This window comes from Conger conger, chromosome 1 (assembly GCF_963514075.1).
Source record: "Conger conger chromosome 1, fConCon1.1, whole genome shotgun sequence".
Taxonomy (NCBI): Eukaryota; Metazoa; Chordata; class Actinopteri; order Anguilliformes; family Congridae; genus Conger; species Conger conger.
This window is the reverse complement of record NC_083760.1, coordinates 62,951,588-62,971,332: the sequence shown is the minus strand read 5'-3', so window position 1 is coordinate 62,971,332 and position 19,745 is coordinate 62,951,588. Positions and strand designations below refer to the sequence as shown.

The 19,745-nt window shown below is 43.3% G+C and overlaps 1 protein-coding gene across 3 annotated transcripts; it reads left to right on the top strand.

Annotated features, from left to right (window-relative positions):
* Nucleotides 1–1,330: 1,330 nt before the first annotated feature.
* Nucleotides 1,331–19,588, top strand: zdhhc3a (zinc finger DHHC-type palmitoyltransferase 3a). 3 transcript variants are annotated; one of them, XM_061256519.1, is made up of 7 exons: nt 1,331–1,700; nt 9,703–10,029; nt 10,320–10,444; nt 10,661–10,757; nt 10,877–10,958; nt 11,370–11,500; nt 18,501–19,588. In XM_061256519.1, exons 2-7 carry the CDS (start codon nt 9,727–9,729, stop codon nt 18,711–18,713), a joined length of 951 nt encoding a protein of 316 aa, XP_061112503.1. In that variant the 5' UTR covers nt 1,331–1,700; nt 9,703–9,726; the 3' UTR covers nt 18,714–19,588. The 3 variants fall into 3 exon arrangements, with proteins under 3 accessions (XP_061112503.1, XP_061112505.1, XP_061112504.1); XM_061256521.1 differs by lacking the exon at nt 18,501–19,588 and adding an exon at nt 13,247–17,317; XM_061256520.1 differs by lacking the exon at nt 1,331–1,700 and adding an exon at nt 1,729–2,186.
* The last annotated feature ends 157 nt before the right edge of the window (nt 19,589–19,745 follow it).

The following is a 19,745-nucleotide window of genomic DNA, read 5'->3' as shown; positions in this document are numbered from 1 at the left end:
AGTTTGAAAGGGTACAATGACAATGAGTGCAGACTCTCAGCTTTAATTTGAGGGTATTCTATTGGATGAACCATTTAGAATGACAGCACCTATTGTACATGGTCCCCCCATTTTGAGGTACCACAAGTATTTGCTGAATTGGTTTCAAAGATGTGTTTCATTAGGCAGGTACTCATTTGTGTCATTAGTGAGAGCTGTTGATGTCTAGTCTTGATTCTAGACTTTGCAATTGCCTCTGGAGATTGTTGTTGACATGTGACAACATGAGGAAGAAAGCAGTGTCGATGAAAATTAAGCTGGCCATCATAAGACTCAGAAATTAAAATCAGGAACATTGCAAAAATGGGCCAAGCCCAAGTCAACAGTTTGGTCAACTATTAACAAGAAAAAAACAACTGGTGAACTCAGTTACAGTATGTCAAAAGACCCGGCAGACCAAGGAAGACCACTGTAGTGTATGGCTGGAGAATAATGGTGAAGAAATGGTGAATGGTGAAGAAAACCCCCTGACAATGGCCCAACAGATCAAAAACACTGTCCTGGATGTAGGTGTAGCTGTGTCAAAGTCTACCATACGTAGAAGGCAAGAATAGAAAAGCAAGATTACAGTTTGCCAAAAAGCACCTAAAAGAGCTGCAGGTTCTGGAACAAAGTCTTGTGGGCAGATTAACATGCACCAGAGTAATGGAAAGAGGAAAGTGTGGAGAGAAAAAGGAAATGCCCATGATCCAAAGCATACCACCTCATCCGTGAATCATGCTGGAGGGGGTGTTGTGGCTTGGGCCTGTATGACTGCCAGTGTCACTTGTCTTCATCGATGATGTGACTGCAGACAGAAGTAGAACACTGAGTTCTGAAGTCAAGACAATGCCCCAAAATATACTGCTAGAGTAATGAAGGGGTGGAAAATTCTATAATTTATATAAAGGTTCTATAATTCTGATATGGATGAAAATACCCCCAAATTAAAGCTGACAGTCTGCACTTCAAGTGTCATTGTATCCAATACAGAACGAAAATAAGAAAACGTGTCACTGTCCAATGAATGATGGTGTGTTCACTATATTTGCAGCTTAGAATAGGCCATATACTAGTAAAATAAGCTAGAGACTTTTAAAAAAGAGAGATTTTCTACTTTGAGTCTATTTTATTAGCAAGCCACTGCTGTTTTGAATTAATGCGTGAAGAATGATATTCTTAGCCATAATCATCCTGACGTGCCCATGGAAAAGCGGGTAGTTCGTTGAGCAGTACAGGCATGTCGGGCACATCACGCGAAGGAGAGAACTGCAGGAAGTCTCGCCTCTGGAGCACATCAGACTTCCTGTTCTCCTTCGTTTAATTGGCTAGAATTCGCCAGATATTACAGAAGGGCGATAAACGCATTGCACCGACGTTTTGAATACGGTAACATGGAAGAGCCAGTTAGCTAATAAGCGAACATTTTGGCTTTACAATATGAAAACATCTTAACTATGCAACAAAAGTAGCTGTGTAAATCACGTCTTCAATAGCAAAATAACGTCTGTTTTCATCTGGAAATAGGAGGGGTTACTTTTTGGGAAAAAGAGTCTTGCTGGCGGTGGAGACGGCGTGTGTGTCGTTCACACTAGGCACAAGGCTAGTAGGACACACTTCCCTGGCTGCAACAAACAGTTTCTGGGCAGTGCGCAAACGCACCATCGTCATCCAGGCAAAGGGTGGGTGTGTTACAATTACAATTAACGTTAGCATTTTTACGCCTGTACAAACAGACCTAATTGACTCATTCATATAGCTTGATATAGCATGATACAGCTAGCTAACGTTACTGTAACTTGGGAGTTAATTGGCTAGCTAACGTTAGCAAACGTTTGACAGCGGCAAGAAGTGCCAAGCTTGCTGGTTTAGTAAACGTTAAGTTAGTTGGCTAGATCTTTAGATACATAAAGGAAGCTCTGCGTTTTGGCTGGCTTTCCGTTGACAAAACTGTAGGAATGTAGCTAAGTTAATGAGCTAACGTAACATACAAACAGATTCATTCATTCTAGAACTGCGATACTAACCGTTACGATATTCACTGGATAACTGACAAGCTTGTTAAATGAAACAAAATAATAAGTTGGCTGTATATTTGTCATCCGTCCGTCCACATTTTTCTGTTGCCACCTTGATGATGGCTCACGTCAGACAACTTGCTATTACAGGTAACTTACGATCCATTGCTTAGGCTACTTCGTTGCTTCTGTTGTTACTAACGTTAGTTAGCCAGAGTTAATTAGCTCTAACGTTTGCTAACTCTTGCTATGATATTGCTAGCTAACTGACGTTACAGTTGTGTTACGCCTTAGCTAGCTAACGTTAGCTTAGCTGCGTTCACCAAGTAACTAGCTCATACTAACTTGACTTACGTCAATTTAACTTAGTTAGCTAGCGTAACCCAGTACATTGGATGGCAAATACTTAAATTGCTGTATTGTCCATGTGATTTGTTAACGATTTGTTACGTTCTGTTAACGTTAACCTAGTCTAGATGTTGGTTGATGTAGTCTATTGAAATATTTCAGTTCAATGATGCAACCAGAAGAAAATACAATAAAATCGTGAAATGAACTGTGATGTTGGAAAGGATGTCTTGAGGTCAATTATCCCGTATCAGCCCAGCCAGAAGATGACATATCGATATGTTGTATAGGTGGTTGCCTAGCGCTAATGTAGCTACCTGACCTGCTAGCATGATAGTTCAGTGTAACGTTAGACAACCCTTTTCTGGCATTTTGAAAGGAATGCTCCCTGACCAGTTATTTAAACTGATATGTGAAATTATTTCCTGCTTCACACGAAAATGATTCACCATTTAACACCCTACGTGGTTTGTCAATTGCTTTTCAGCCACACATATAAGTTAATAATTAACGTTAAAACTAGATTTACAAAATATGCAACTGTAAATCGGGAAAATGTCGAATCTGAAGACTGAATCTGTCAACTTATGTTTGTAAACCGTGGTAAATCAACACAGAAGTTGCAGTGGCAGTGCTGCAGTCGGGCTGATTATGTTTCTGTGTTTCAGTTACACTGCACAACGTTTCACTACAGAATTTACACGTATTTAAAAGCCCCCAAGCCATGTACTGGTCAACAGCTTTTTTTTTTTCTTTTTTTTTTTTTTACTGCGGATTTGAATACATAGAGTAGCTCAAGGTTACAGAGCTGCAGTGTCACGCCCTAAATTCAAACTCTCTGAAATTGGGAGCTTTATCAAGCAAAGTCTTCACTCAAAGTCATGAACTCCAGTTCTGTTGATTAGCAGCCCTGTAACATGGCCTGTCTTTTTCAAGGTTCTGTTCTTTAATGAACAGCTTGAGGTAAATGTGCATCACTGCTGCCACATGAAGTATATGTTTGCTGAAGAACAGATACTTGCTGCCATCACTGCTCTGTCCAGAGTTAATTTATACAGACTCAGTAATGATGGCTGGTTCTTGCATTAAGCGCTGCACAGGTGAATATGTAGGCTATGTACATTTTTCTTTTATGTATAGATCCAGAATAGACTGCATAATTATTTTTTTCCCAAACTGGAGCACCTTGGATTGAGAAATCAAGCACATGCACAATCTGCGCAGTTTGTATTTCTGCAGGAAATGATCATTTTAAATAATGCCTGCCTGTGATACTGTTTTTGTTCTGGGAATATTTTAGAATACCAGGGGGACAGGGGAAGTAGTGTCTGGGAACACCCAGCTGAAAACTTTAAGGGCTAGCCGTCTTTCTTTAAAGAGATGGTGGAGACATGTTATGTGCCATGAAAAAGTGTTGGTGCTGAGGAATCAACACTGACTTCTCCCTCTATACCCTTCAATGCCACACATACAATGCTGTTCATAAGCTGTTTGGTATTACTATAATTTAATCATGAACTGGCAAAGATTTGAGGCATCAGTCTGTAGTCTGTTTAGTTGGTTGATGTGTGGATGAAGCTTAGCTTGTTTGGTGAAAAGTAGCTGGTGTTATGGTGAAACGCTTGTTTTTGTGCAAAAGGTTCGTTGACTGGCGTCTTATGACTAAGGCAATATCCTAGTGATAAGATAAAACACAGTTCATCATGAACAAAGTTTATATTGTTAGAAAGTATTTCTAATCCTTAACTGATGTTGTAACCTTTTCAAGATGCTTAACCCAAACTTCTGTGTAGTCCTACAGGATAATTTAAAAGCAGATTCATAACATGATTTGTGGATTAGTATTCTGTATAATCAGTGTCTTTTCTTTGAATGTACTCTCTTTTGAATTAGCAGCAAATAGAATTTTGCTTTTCATGTTTTATTGCGGCGGCACGGATGGTGCAGTGGGTAGCACTGCCGCCTCACAGCAAGGAGGTCCTGGGTTCGAATCCCCGTCGGCCGGGGCCTCTCTGTGCGGAGTTTGCATGTTCTCCCCGTGTCTGCGTGGGTTTCCTCCGGGTACTCCGGTTTCCTCCCACAGTCCAAAGACATGCACGTTAGGCTGATTGGAGAGTCTAAATTGCCCGTAGGTATGAGTGTGTGAGTGAATGGTGTGTGTGCCCTGCGATGGACTGGCGACCTGTCCAGGGTGTATTCCTGCCTTTCGCCCAATGTATGCTGGGATAGGCTCCAGCCCCCCTGCGACTCTGATCAGGATAAGCGGGTTCAGATAATGGATGGATGGATGGATGTTTTATTGCCTTTGATATTAGACAGTCATTGAGCAAGTAGCCTGGCATGTTTACATGGGCAGGGCTGTCATTGTTGATAATCTTTCTACCTATCAAGCTAGTTCAACCTGGGACTCATAACGCTCCATTTAATTCTATTGAACTTTTAGTTGCATACAGGCAGGACTCTCCCGAAATGTGCCAGCAGGTGTAAGCTACAAACTGTGGCAGTGAGCATAGGAAACACCAACTCACTCAATCAATTCATGACTCACTGACAATCAACTACTTTAACTGACTGACTCGCTGCCACACTATCTCCCTGATCACCTGATTCACTGACACTCTGATTGAACCTCTGGCTCGCAGTTAAGGACCGTCTTAGTGACCAACTGATAGGCAAACTTGGTGATTGAGTGAGTAGCTTAGACTGGAGTAAGAGTATATATTTTTTCTTTATAAGGACCTGATGAACTGCACCACAGATCACGCCAATACGACTTAATAGGAGAGGGTGCAGTCATTGAAATGTTCAGTCAGTTCTGTAGTATCTATTAATCGATAATGGGTCCAGTGTGGTCACAGGTTTTGAAGGGTGCCTGTCTATGTGTTGTTTGGTTGGCACATGCTTAGTTTCTGGAGTGGTCGCATGTGTGACTGGGATTAGATGTACGGTGTGAGGAGGCATGTGGCCCTGCTACGTCTCGCCAGACTATCAGTGGCAGCAGATGGTCCATGCCTTGTGCCTGTGAAAACTATACTTTCTGTCTCTGTGGAAAGCCCTAATCTGTTTGGCAGGGGCTATGGGCGGCACAGGGAGCTGTAGCAGCTCCCCAGACTGCAGGAAACTGCAGCACACCTGGGTGCTCCTGTCCCCAGTCAGTGCCACTTGGTGCCAGGCTATGTGTAGTTCTTAGTCAACTTCTGTAGGGTTGGATTCTGGCAGCAGCATGGCTGTTTTACCCCACATCGTGATTTACATACTTTGCTTGAACATCAGTCTGGCTTCAGATCGGGCCACTCGACAGAGACTGCGCTCCTCTCCGTCAGTGAGTCGCTCCATGCCGCACGAGCAGCCTCCCTCTCCTCTGTCCTCATTCTTCTAGATCTCTCTGCTGCCTTCGACACTGTGGATCACTCCATCCTCCTGTCTGCCCTGTCAGCAACGGGCATCTGTGGCACAGCCCTGGACTGGATTGAGTCCTACCTCTCTGGTCGCTGCTTCCAGGTTGCCTGGGCTGGTTCGGTATCGACACCTCGGCCCCTCGCCACAGGAGTTCCCCAGGGCTCAGTCCTTGGCCCACTTCTTTTTTCTCTTTACACTCGCTCCCTTGGCCCTGTGATCACTGCACATGGGCTATCCTACCACTGCTACGCGGACGATACCCAACTCTTCGTCTCGTTCCCGCCGTCTGATACGCAGGTTTCAGCCCGTATCTCTGCTTGCCTGAGGGACATCCAGAGCTGGATGGACAACCACCATCTAAAGCTCAACCCAGGTAAAACTGAAATGATATTCATCCCTGCTAATACCTCTCCCCATCTGGATCTCTCCATTTCCCTCGGGGATACCACACTCACGCCGTCACCCAGTGCAAGGAACCTCGGCGTGGTGATGGACAGCAGACTGTCCCTCTCCGAGAACATTGCAGCGGTGACCCGGTCTTGCAGGTTCTTCCTATACAACATACGGAGAATCCGCCCCTTTCTCACCCCCTACTCGACCCAGCTCCTGGTCCAAGCGATGGTTCTGTCCCGCCTGGACTACTGCAATTCCCTCTTGGCTGGCCTCCCAGCGTCCGCCATCAGACCCCTCCAACTCATCCAGAATGCAGCAGCTCGTCTGGTCTTCAACCTTCCCAAATACTCACACGTCACCCCCCTGCTTACTTCCCTCCACTGGCTGCCTGTCATGGCTCGCATCAAATTCAAAACATTGGTGCTAGCCTTCCAAGCAGTTAAAGGGTCTTCCCCAGCTTATCTGCAAAAAATCATCAGACCCTACACCCCTGCCAGACCTCTTCGTTCAGCCTCCACAGGCCGCTTGGCACCTCCCCCTCTCAGAACCTCCACCTCACGCTCACGACTACTGTCTGTTCTGGCTCCACGGTGGTGGAACGAACTCCCCGTTGAGGTCAGAACTATAGAATCTCTCCCCACCTTCAAGCGCAAGCTGAAGACACACCTCTTCAAGCAGCACCTTTCCCCATCCCTCCCTACCTCCCTGTGAACCTTAATTGTTGTCTCTGTGACTTGCTTTGTGTATCGGTATTTTTAGTTGGCTAGGTAAGCAGTGTTTGGATAGTTAACTTTGGTCACTTTTGCTCTGTTTGTTTGTTAAAAAAAAAAAAAAAAAAAAAATGGCCCTTGTCCTTATCTTTGTTGTACAGGTAGCAGTTGAAATTGTACTTCCCTCTAGGGTCTTTCAGCGAACTTATCCCTGGTTATGGGTATGCACTTTGTTGTACGTCGCTCTGGATAAGAGCGTCTGCCAAATGCCAATAATGTAATGTAATGTAACCCTTTCAGAAACTAGCCTATGTATTCAGTTGAATAAATGGCTTTTTATGTGAGCTGCATACATTGTCCTCAATGAGCTGCCAAGCAAGCAGTAAATATAATTGGCAGACTATATGCATAGTCAACGTACTCAAAAGAAACAATTACTTAATTAAAGAGTGGTCAGAGTGATAGATGTGTCTATGTTGTTTCTCATTTAAAACTGATTTGAGGACTCTCATTAATAGGGTTATAAATCAGATTATGCTGAAAGAGACTTGAGGTAAGCTAGCTGCTAAAGGCATTGAACCCTGACTTCTCGACAACCAGATTAGGTGAGTAAGCTCTACTGGCACCGACAGACCCACACAGCTTCTCCAGGCATGAGTCTAAGCCTATGTTCCAGTGTTTCCTTGTCTTCAAGAGGAACGATTATATGAACCAGATAGTTGATTCATTGACATAGTTTTAACACAGTGGACCTGACCTTGCTTTATGGGCTGCACAAACTTTAGACAAGGGTCTGTACTTTGGTAAGAGAAAAGAGGACCAGTAAGCGAGAAAGATTTCTTTATTTTATTTCAAAGGTAAATCCAGGTATTTAAAGGTTTTTTTATTGGCTGAAATTTTGTAATAGACGTGTAAGGATAAGGAGAATGCACATACTCAGATATTGGCATCAGATATGGCTCTCTATTTGCAACATTTTGCAAGCTCCAAATATGCATTGACTACAGTCAGCACTAGGGATATGTACCGAGAGCCGGTATTTTTTGGTACCGGTTCCTAATTAGTCGGTACCAGAGTACCGCTAAAGATTCTGGACAAATGATACTGTTTTCGGTATTTTTTAAGAGTCTAGCTAACCGTCGCGTAATTATGACACTGCAAGGGCTTTGGTCATCTCCCTAGGTTTTTTTTTTATTTCATCTATTCTGAGAAGCATTTGTAATTTTAAGTTAAGCTTCTGTTCTGTTTAAGTTGAAGCATTATCACATTGACAGTTACCTTTAAGGCTGTATGGAGCTGCCTGCTCGTTTTTTTGACATACCTCGCACTGCACATATTGACTTGCTAAGGGCTCAAAAGGCAGGTGCTGTAAGTTGTTTAATGATGTTGCTGGTGTTACCCCCTTTGTGATAATAAAAAACGATTGAATCTTTTACCATCGTGTAACGTCTTTATTTTATACACTAAATTACACGCCGTGGTAAGATAAGATAAGATACACTTTTATTGAACCCCGTGGGGTAATTTGTCCTCTGCATTTGACCCATCCTAGTTACCTAGGAGCAATGGGCAGCCACAGTGTAGCGCCCGGGGAGCAATGTGGGGTTAAGGGCCTTGCTCAAGGGCCCAACGGCTGTGCGGATCATTTTTATTGTGGCTCGACTGGGATTCGAACCACTGACGTTGTGGCTCCCAGTCATGTACCTTAACCACTACGCTACAAGCCGCGCCAAGATAAGACTATCGATAAATACCGGCACCGATAAGGAGTATCGGTATTGGTATCGGTATCAATAAAATCCTAAAGGCCCGGACACACCAAACCGACGGTCGGCGGTCGGCCGTCGGACGTCGGTGGCGCCCTGTCAGCCGAGTCTTTCCGGTGTGTCCCGCACGCCGACACTCATTCAACATGTTGAATCGGCGTCGGAGCCCCCGGAGCCGTTGATGAGAGAGAGCTCTCTGATTGGCTGTCCAGCTAGCGAATCAGTGCACGAGAAGAGAAACGGAAGCGACGAAAGCAAGCCATTCCAAAGTTACTATCACTACCAGACATAATTTTCGATTAGTATTACTAAATAGCGAGAGAACAAGGAAATTGCTGCAAACTGTTTGTTGTGAGCGAGACAATGGCTGCTTCTAGGTCCAACGCAATGCAAACGCATTCCCCGGTCTTCCGGTTTCCATTTTTTGAAAGAAAAAAACAGACTACCGCCACCTGCTGGTGTGGAGAGTTATTACCTCTCACGCAGGCGCAGAACGTATGTGCAACTCGGCCGTCGGCGGACCGTCGTTGTGGTGTGTTCGGCACAGCCAACATTAACGATGCATATCGACGCGAGGCGATCTTTGTCGGCGCTCCGCGGCCGACCGTCGGTTTGGTGTGTCCGGGCCTTGACGATACACATCCCTAGTCAGCACTGACAAGGTCCTTCTTCAGTACCAGACCAAGAGGCCTATCCGTGTACTGGAACAGTAATTGGCAGTAACATAACTTAAAATGATGACCAACCCCGCAGCCTCCATAATATATTGAGTTGAGCGTTATGAATTGTAAAGCTATGAACAAGTTTCCTCTGAGAAATCCTGAGCTGCAATAACTGGCTTGCAGAAATGTGCCAGTTCACAACTTTTGTGTCTGCGATTCCATTTCAAACAATGTGTATCCAACTTGAGGCATGCAGTCAAAATAAAGGGTGAATTTGTTTCCATTTTTAGCACTGATGCGAGAGAGAGGTCATTTTGTTGTTTCTGTGTGGAAGCAGGGAGTATGTGAATGACTCATCACCCTCACTCACTCTCCTCCCCTTTGCCAGCATGCCCATACAGTGTGTAGTAGCATGAGGAGCCCAGCCCACCACTGCAGGGACATCGAGAGGCAAGCTGGTTACCTGCAGCCGGAGCACTGCAGCCCTCCCCCTCCCCTGGAAAGGCCCAGCACTATGTGGTTCATCCGGGATGGCTGTGGCATCGTGTGCGGCGTCATAACCTGGCTCCTGGTCTTCTACGCCGAGTTTGTGGTGCTGTTCGTGATGCTGCTGCCCTCCAAGAGCCTGACCTACAGCTTAATCAACGGCACGCTCTTCAACAGCCTGGCCTTCCTCGCCCTGGCCTCTCACTTCAGAGCCATGTGCACTGACCCTGTGAGTCACGGTAAACCTCGTCTGATTTAGCCTTGGTGCTCCCATGCACACATGCACACACGCACACAAAAGGGCGCATACACTCACAAGCACACGGATGCATACACTCACATGCGCACACTCACGCATGCACACACACACACACACACACACACACACACACACACACACACACACTCTCTCTCTCTCTCTTTTTGAATCATCGTTGCCTTTTTGCCCTGGAAATGTGGAATGAAATTAACATACAAGATTAATTCATATAAATTATATGGTTTCTGTTGATGTAACAGGGGGCTGTGCCAAAAGGAAATGCCACAAAGGAGTTCATCGAGAGCCTGCAGCTCAAGCCTGGCCAAGTGGTGTACAAGTGCCCCAAGTGCTGCAGCATCAAACCTGACCGAGCCCACCACTGCAGGTATGGTGACCTCACTATCTGGGCAAAAAATAAAGAAATTGTACCAGAAGTGCAGTATGTGGATGTGCCCCATGGTCTGTTACGAAGTCCTGACTGTGCCAGTGAGCAGTGAATGTGCCGGCCCTGCACATATTGGGCCTTAGTGTTGCCAGGGGTCTGTCCTGTCATGTCGTGTGTGCTGTGTGACCTGACAAGCTTGCTGTCTGACCTTGGCAGTGTATGCAAGCGATGCATTCGGAAGATGGACCACCACTGCCCCTGGGTCAACAACTGTGTGGGGGAAAACAACCAGAAGTACTTTGTGCTTTTCACAGTGAGTACAAAAAATATACTATCCTTTTATACTATCTTGTTCTGGTTTACAGCATTGTAGCAGTTTAAGTGTGTGAGTGCAACTCCGTAAGATGTTCATACTGCTGATCTCTGTTTCAGATGTACATCGCGTTGATATCTCTTCATTCCTTGGTGATGGTTGCATTTCATTTCCTCTACTGCTTTGAGGAAGATTGGACAAGTAAGTCTGAAAAAGTGCTTTCCACCCCGGTGAGGGTGGTCTAAATGCAAAAGACCACCAAATTAACCACATCCCCAGAACCATGATTGGCTGCTTTCTATTTCTCAGTGTTTTGCCGCTAGCTGACACTCTGGGAATGAGTAGTCATTGCATGAATTTAGACCTTGTGGCCCTTAGTATATATCTAATAGTATTGGCATATAGCATATTTGCTTACTGTATATTTTTCATCCTTCATTTCAATTCAAGTTTTATATTCCATATATTTTTTGGATACCAATATTTTGGCAAAACCACCAAACTTTGCAGGGCTAAAAATTTTAAGCCCTAATGCTGATTACTGACCAGTGTAGCCAAGCAGATAACAGTGTATCCTCCTTGCATAACCATGTGTGCGTTCCCCTTCCTCAGAGTGCAGTACCTTCTCACCCCCGGCGACGGTCATCCTCCTCATCCTCCTATGCTTCGAGGGGCTCCTCTTCCTCATTTTCACATCTGTGATGTTTGGCACCCAAGTCCATTCCATCTGTACCGATGAAACGGTAAGTTACCACGCCCTGCCTCACTCCTGACCCAATCACGTCTGACCCCTGACCTTCAGCGTCTTCTAGGTGACCTAGTCTCGGCATTACGTCAGCACAACCTTGCTCATTTACACATTTCTCATATCTACACACAGAGTAGATAACGTAATAATTTAGCCTGGAAAGTACTTGGTGTTTTTTTAAATGAGACCCACCACTAGGCAGGCTGGTGAGGTCCAGAAGATGAATGTCAAAACTGCAAACAAAACATCCTGCAGCCTTTGAAGAGGAAATGCCTCGTCTGTTTCTAGGTTTAGGTCAATGTGTGGAATAGCTTGCCAGGACATGCAGTGGAGACAGATACACTGGGAGTTTTCAAGCCCACGTTTGATACGTGCTAGATACCATTTAGCAGTAGGTACAATTAGGGGTAGGAAAAGGTGAGTATTGCTGGGCTGAATGGCCTGTTTTTGCCATTAGCTTATGTTATGTAGGTGCTTTTGAACTGCCACTGTAGCTCTCTGGTTCTCAAAAAGGGGATCATTTGGGACACGGCCACCATGTTTGAGCAGTGTGCATGCTTGTTTAGGGGGATGACAGCTATGGTGTGGTCTGGAGTATGGAATATGGAGGGTGATGTTACAGGCTTCCCATTGGCCTCTGCTCCCCCACCCACCATACATGCGGATTCACTCCTACTGTGGCATACTGCTTTGCAATCTTCTTTGTGTGTGTGTCTGAACTGTTGCCTCCATCTAATATTTAAGTAACTAAATGCAGCCTGGTTTTATCCAAGTTAAAAAATGTTTATTTTTTTGCTTAGTTTATGTTGGAAATATATTATGATATGATTTGTTTGTCTCTTTATTACCTCTAAAGTGTTCAAAGAAGTGGTTTGGGAGGGGTCAGTATGTTTCCTTTGAGAGCAAACTGTGATTTATGCGATATTTTATTTTATTATTTTAGATGGAGCTTACAAGGCATGGAGAAATCTCATGGGATAGTGTTGCAAATAAACGTTTTGGAGACCATGCTCAGCTATGCTTATTAGAATGAACTTAATTGATCTTTTCCCTACTGTGATTTATGGACAGGACCTTGAGTTTGCCAGTTTCCTGTAACCTATAACTGCTTCCCAGCCTGCTGTAATACTGTGCTTGCCCCTGCCCCGTGTTCATCTTTCAGCCACTAATAACTGTCTCTTTGTCTCTCTAATTCCTCATTTCTTTTTTTCTGCAACTTGGTTAGTTTCAGTCTAGAACTTTTTTTTTTTGCATGAACAAGCCCCCTTCCTTTTCTTGGCATAGGGTTTGTACTGTACCTATGTCTGCCCACCTACACGCACCCATACATTCTGAACCACAGGGTGCTTTGCTGCACTAAAATTGGAACTTTGTGATGAGGCCCTAGTTTAGGCTTACACAGGACAGAGTTGGTTTAGAATGTGAACTCAATCACTTTTATCACAATTCTAGCTCTGCCTTGGTTGAACTTGGTTGAACTCCTTCTATAATTGAAATACAGAAGTTCTTGAACAAATGGTTTGAACAAGAATGGATATCATGGAGTGCAGGGCGTAGCCTCCTTAGTGATAAACCTTTTGGACATTTTACCCTGGAAGGTTGGAGGGGTCTATGATAGACCATGGCTTATGTGGCATCGAGCCGTGAGATGGGTTAAAAGTATGATCGTTATATGATGAATTTTTCTGAATAGATTTCTGCTCCCACACTCATCGAAGTGCTGGTTGTCTCTTGTTTTCAGGGCATAGAGCAGTTGAAAAAGGAAGAGAGAAGATGGGCTAAAAAAACTAGATGGATGAACTTGAAGGCGGTGTTTGGACACCCCTCGTCTATAGCATGGCTCAGTCCATTCGCCAGGCCCGACCATGGGAAGGCAGACCCCTACCAGTATGTGGTGTGAGACCAGCGGACACAGCTCACACTTCTCACCTTGTTCATGCCCCTCTTCTCCCCGCCCCCGCCCCCTCCCCCTCCTTCCTGCCCTGTCCTTCCAGTGCAAGGACCCATACATCCGGGCATGCGGGCTCGTCTCCTCATTGGCTGCGCTGAACACAATTGTAAACTAACGCGCACTTTTTTTTTTTGTCAGCCGTTTAATTATCTGTCGTTTTTTTGTTTTGTTTGTTTAAAAAAAAAAATCAGTTGCAGAGAAAAAGAATGACCTGTCATACCTGTCAACTTAACCTGTCGAATCTGCCTTCGTTTAATCTGCTTTTTTAAAACTTTGTAACTTTTTGTCGTTTGTTTCTTTACCTGAAGCTGTTTACTGTATTAACCGATTCCCTTTTCCTCCTGTTCACACCAGTGTCTCGCCTTTAAAAAAAAAAAAAAAAAAAAAACCTTCATGTTTCCTCTGTTATAGATCACAGCAAATGTAGTCTTTCTCAGCGGGGGAAAGAGGCAGAGGTCAAGAGGCTGCTTGTGCAGTACTGCTGTGGCTAGGAAGGAAAAGATATGGAGTGTCTGATGAATCCAGCCCATTTACTGGGTATTCATAAATTTAAAACCATGCCTGCTTAAAATGTCAGGATTTTAGTCTGACATTAAACGATAGTCAACGCATTTAAAAATATGAAAGAAAATTTCCCTTAAGGATTTTGTGGCATTTTTAGTGTACGAGACTGACATAAATCTTGACTCATCCTGCTATTATAGTCAGAACCGCTCTCAGTTGGTTGGCAACTGTCATATCGCCCCTCTCACTGTATGTTCTACCCTGTGGAGAGCTGGTGGACTGGGTAGCAGTTTCTGGTAGTTGTGTTCAGTCCTGTTTGGGCAGATTTAGAATAGTTAGAGCATGCTTTGAGGTGCATTCTTAATCACCACCCAATAGTCCTGAATGTTTACACAAGTACAAAACCTGGTGTTCTGCAACCTCTCATGGAATATAATGGCTTTCTCTCTGCTTCTGTTCAGTACGTCTGCCTTTCTCACCTGACATATCTGAGACTGTTGCTGCTAGTGATCACTTCCTAGTCTGGTAGTATATCTGTGTCTGTGTGTGAGTTGATGCTTTTTTTGCACAGTGTGCAGTGGCAGTGGTGCTCCCAGTGGGACACCAGAAGGTTGTGGGTTCAGGCTCCACTCATAAAACATCCAGTTTGAGAGAAAGGAATATCCTCTCCCCCTAGCCAATCAGAAAGGGAGACACTGTCGATGTATGATTGGCACAGTGCTTTGTCTGTTCTCCTCAGCGGTCTGCTAGTGTCAGCCAGGAGTCAGTCAACTCATTTTACACATTTGCATGAAGTGAGCTTTTCTGAAGTTTCCATGAAGTGCTGGGCCTTTAATACAAGTGTAATAATTATACTTTGTTTATTTCTTTCTGCTTATTCATCCATGCCCAATTTTGAATATTTGTCTTCTGGCACTGTGGCTGCCATTCATGTTTTGCTTTTGTTTCTCTGTGACTCCAACAGTAGGAAGTAATGGTAAAATCACTTTTATAGCTCGCAAATGTCATTCTTCATTGGTCAGGAAGCAGAGCTCCTCTATGTCTGCCATCCTGGTCCTCACCCAACATTACCAGTGACTTTACACACATTTAACGTGCTACTATTTAACTATAGTTATTACAGATGTTAAATTCTTAAAGTTACTTAGTTAATAGTTCCACATGCAGAGGTTCCACATGCAGATGGTGTTGGACTGTGTAGTTCTGTATAGTGCATGTATTAAGAGGGCATTACACTTTGGTCTTAAAACCGCAAGCAGCAGAAGTTCAGTCGTGTTGACTGACTCAGACTGGAAAAACACCTTGAGCTTCCTGAGACACTGTACTTTTAATAAGCTGCCATTTTATTTTCTGTAAATTGCATCCACAAGCTGCAGGGGGACGTTAGAGCCTTTTCAACAGAAGTTTTGCCAAATGTAAAAAAACAAATGTTTAAAAAATATTTCTTTGGACTATTTTATGTTTTTAACTTGATGTTTTAATTGATTGTGAAACATGTCATGCGATCTTGAACTGGGTAACATTGATATGCTGTGGATGTTGGAAGCATCATTGCCTTTTTTATACAAGCGTGTATGTATGTATGTACTGTATATTTGACACTAGGCTGACATACCATTATTCACTTAAATGGTTGTCATTGATTTAAGTGGTTGCCATGGTTGGTGGCATGTCGCAATAATAAGTTAATGGACGGAGCTTTCAGGTTTGGCACCACTGTTCTGTTATTATTGTGTGGGTATACATGTGTGTGTATTTGTTTCTGCCGTTGTGTGAGTGAACTAGAGAGCTTTACACACCCAGAAGAAATGGTTCCAAAAGACTCACCTGTGTCTCCGTAGAGCAGGGCTGCCCAACACTGTTCCTGGAGATCTATAATAAAATACTGCAGAGGACACTTACTGAAACTGGATTTTAGAAAGAAGCTTAACAACCCTTTAGGGAAATGATTGACTGGTGTGCAGTGTTGTATTTATCCAGTGGAAACACAAACCATCTCCAAAATAGTGCAGACATCATAGCTGCCTTGTTTGACTGATGAGAAATTAGACCTTGTCTTCAACCTTGTCTTGGGTGGAGCTCCCATGTGCTGTATTTCACTGGCAGTCTGGCACTGATCAACCAGTCATTTGCACCTTTTGTTAGGTTCATGAAGCTTCATTCTCCCATCAGTTACGAGTATCATACTCAAATTCAAGTTGCATTCATTAAATAACTACAAAAAAGATGATTTATGCAGAAATGCATATTCAAATAAGCTTGTTTCAGGAATTGCAAAACCTATAGTCTGTGTAACACCATTTCTGAGGACTGGATTTATTAAGGCTGTAGTCTTTTTGCTGGTGCAAAAAAATGGTATAGGGAACCAGGGTGGTTACATCTGCTAAACGTTATTGGTCCAACATGAACGCATATGTAAAATAGGGCGTATGTATGACTTATCATTAATAAAATCTTTTTTTTAATATGTCTGACTGGGCTCAGTCTAGTGGAAGGAGTCTACAGGTTTCACACGGTTTTTGAATTGCAAATTCCTGGTTCCCCACCCTCTTTTTACCAGGGAGTCATGTGTGAAGACAATCAGTTACACAAATTACCCCGAAAACCAGGAATTCGTATCCAAGACCATGTGATGCTGCTCCATATTTGTAATATCATCTCGGCAATGACTCAAATATCCAAGACCAAGTTTTTCTGAGATTGTGTGATGCACACAAAATCAAAGATCTGTCCCACATTGGTTTTTGAACATTTCTTAAGAGCAAAAGTAAGAAGAAGAATGGTCTATGGAAACTTGGATGGATAGATGTTTCGGCTACTTTCTTGCAAGTCGGCTGTATGTTTTCCCTGCCCTTTTCCTTAGCCTGAAATATAAGAGGATGCGTGCTTTGATATTGTATAATCGCACATTCGTTTAAGCCTCTAATGCAAGCTGGAGTGCTATGGACTTTTTTATGGGCTCTGGGCTCTGCACAGAAAGTGCATGTGCTTCCAAAATGTAGGAGCACACTAGTGTGTCCCAATTAGTACATGTGCTCCTACAGTTAATTATTTTTCAGGTTAGCACACATCAATTTTCAGGAGCAAATGCTACGATGGAAATCACTGTGGAGCCCTGAAATCCAATTTTTAAAACCCTAAATCAAAGTACTCATTGCTAGCTTTAATTATAATTTTGTGCAAATGGAAACAGATTCTGAGAATTATTCCTATAATTTTCAATTAAGGTACTGCCCAAATACAAGAGTACAGTGTTTTTTAATGATGAAGCTTGACTTTATTTGACAGTAAATCTATCAGACCACATTCATCTTTTGTCTCCGACATTGTTTTTCAAAATAAATTATTTGTGACTTTTGTGATGATATGCTTCCTTTAATCTTATTAGTGTACTATGAAACCTACAGTATATGGGTTTTTAATGCATTTTAAAATGCATAGATTTGCATGAATGTTGCAAATGATTTTTATAGTATGACAACATAACAGGCAGGTGAATGTAGAATGTGTGTACTATTACCTGCGGAAGAGTATTAGTGTTCCACATCCAAAATCATATTCCCAGGGGAGTGGCAGTCTGGTTGAGCACAGCTGGTCTGCTCTCTGTCCATCTCTCTTCTGATTGTTCACTTTTCTAAATGTGAGTGACTGATTCTCATCCGCTGTTAACTTTCATTCCCACAGTTATTAGTGATAGTACTAACAATGTCTTCCAGTCTTGTGTTCTGCCCAGAGGTAGCTCGCTGAAGAGAGTTTTGAAGAGGTAAGGTACAACAACACAAGAGAGACCATATTACCATATTACACCTTTGAAAGCCTTAAAGAATTTGATCATCAGATTACAGTAGATATCTGTAATATGGTGCATTTTCGTGCAAGATTGCAATATATTTAATGAATACTCTAGAAAGTGCACTGTCTAGGTGAGACCACAAGCATTTCGATCTACCTGTGTATGTGAAACGTATTTAAAATGTATTTAATGAATATTCCTGTGTTTGGGAATACAAGATCTGCATGAATGTGGAATGCATGCTGCATGTGCTCTGCTTTTCCTAATCTACTGGAGCTGATCTAACAGTCATTGCTCTCTAAATCTCCAACAAGTCCTGGGAAAAACACGGAATATTGCTAGTGTCAAGTCTGAGCTTTGAGTTTATAAGTTCCATAGACCCCGTAGATGTCATATGCAACTGAAATGCTGCAATGTAGGATTGTGAGAGTCTGTGTGTCCGTCATGGAATAGTGGGGCCTAGTCCTGCCAGCCCACACCATTCCACCGCTACAGGCTTTCAAGGCCAGGCTTGGCGCAGTGGTGGGTACCTTCTAGTTTTTAACTGGTGAGGTAGAATGGTCGACTAGTACATTCTTGTTGTTTATGTATTCCTATATTCTGAGTCTTCTGTTTGTACGTTCACTTTGGTGATAATTAAGCAGCTTTTTGGGGTGGGTGAACCATTCCACAGTTTTAGCGGGTGAGAGCTTGCAAACCAAAAAATTCCAGGTCTCATTTTGGGGGGGTGGGGTTTTGTCCTTGCAGGGCATTGAGCGTCTGAAGGGTGAAAGTGCCACCTGGGAGAAGGTGGGGTGTTGGGAGGGCATGAAGTCAGCCTTTGGGGGTCCCCTGTCTCTGGCCTGGTTTAGCCCATTCACCGACCTGACCTGCAAGAGACGCCCCTCGTCTCATATCCACACCGTCCCCCAAGGGGAAATCATCGAAGAGGACGTGATCGAGATCCCTCTGGAGTACTGAGCCCCAATGGGGGGGATACAGACTACTCACAGTGCCTTACATCAGGACCAACTCAGGAACGATCCACTCAGTCTTCACTGGGCTTCATGCTCTCTGGTTCAACTCCGCATCAGAGCGCATTATTTCAGCAGGGCACAGTCTAACACTCTGGATTTTTATCCAGAATCGTGCAGCATTGACTCCTAGATGGGACACTGTTTTTACTGACTTTAGCAAGATTACTTAACCTGCATGGCTTCAGTCAACATCCAGCTGTGCTATTGGACAATGTGTAAACTATTTTCTACAGACATAGCCTAAGGTCATTTGTCTGCTAAGCAAGTACTGCACATTATCTCAATGTCAGGGTTTCAACAGCAAAGAGGTATAAGGAATCTCACAGCAATATTATTTGTGGCCTTAGAGTGAAGATTTATTTGTCCAACTCATTGTTTTCTGAATATTCAATTGGATATTTTATTTTATATACTGTATAAATTGGTCCAAGTGTGCCTTATTCACTTCTATTTACAATGCAACACAACCATTTTGTGTAAATTAATACTGTCTGAGACAAGGCAAAGGTTATGCCGTTTATGGTGGATGAGCTAAAGTGTCTGAAATGGGTTTGCTTAACTGCAGTCCTTCTGAAACATTAACATGTACTTGAAGTATTTTACTTGCTGTTACTGTATTATAAAATATTGTTTATCCATGTGCCACCACCTGCTGCTCTGGTAAATTAAGGGCCTTTGGTGGCTGTAGGCCTCTTGAGGATGGAAATGGAACATTCCAAATGGGTGCAGTGGACAGGAATTGGGACCATATAACCTGTGTTTATAACTGTAAAACTGCTTTATAACTGTAAAATGTCATTAAAGGGAATTTTCATTGATCCTCTTCTCTCAACTGCTGCCTCTTTAAAATCCTCAATTTTCTTCGCTTCGCCCCTAGTTTGGAATGCCCAATCATACCTGTTATCATGTCTGTCTCATTGTTGTCCTCCAGTTCGGAACAGTGCAGACTAGCAGAGATTCTCCTTTGAAGTGATTG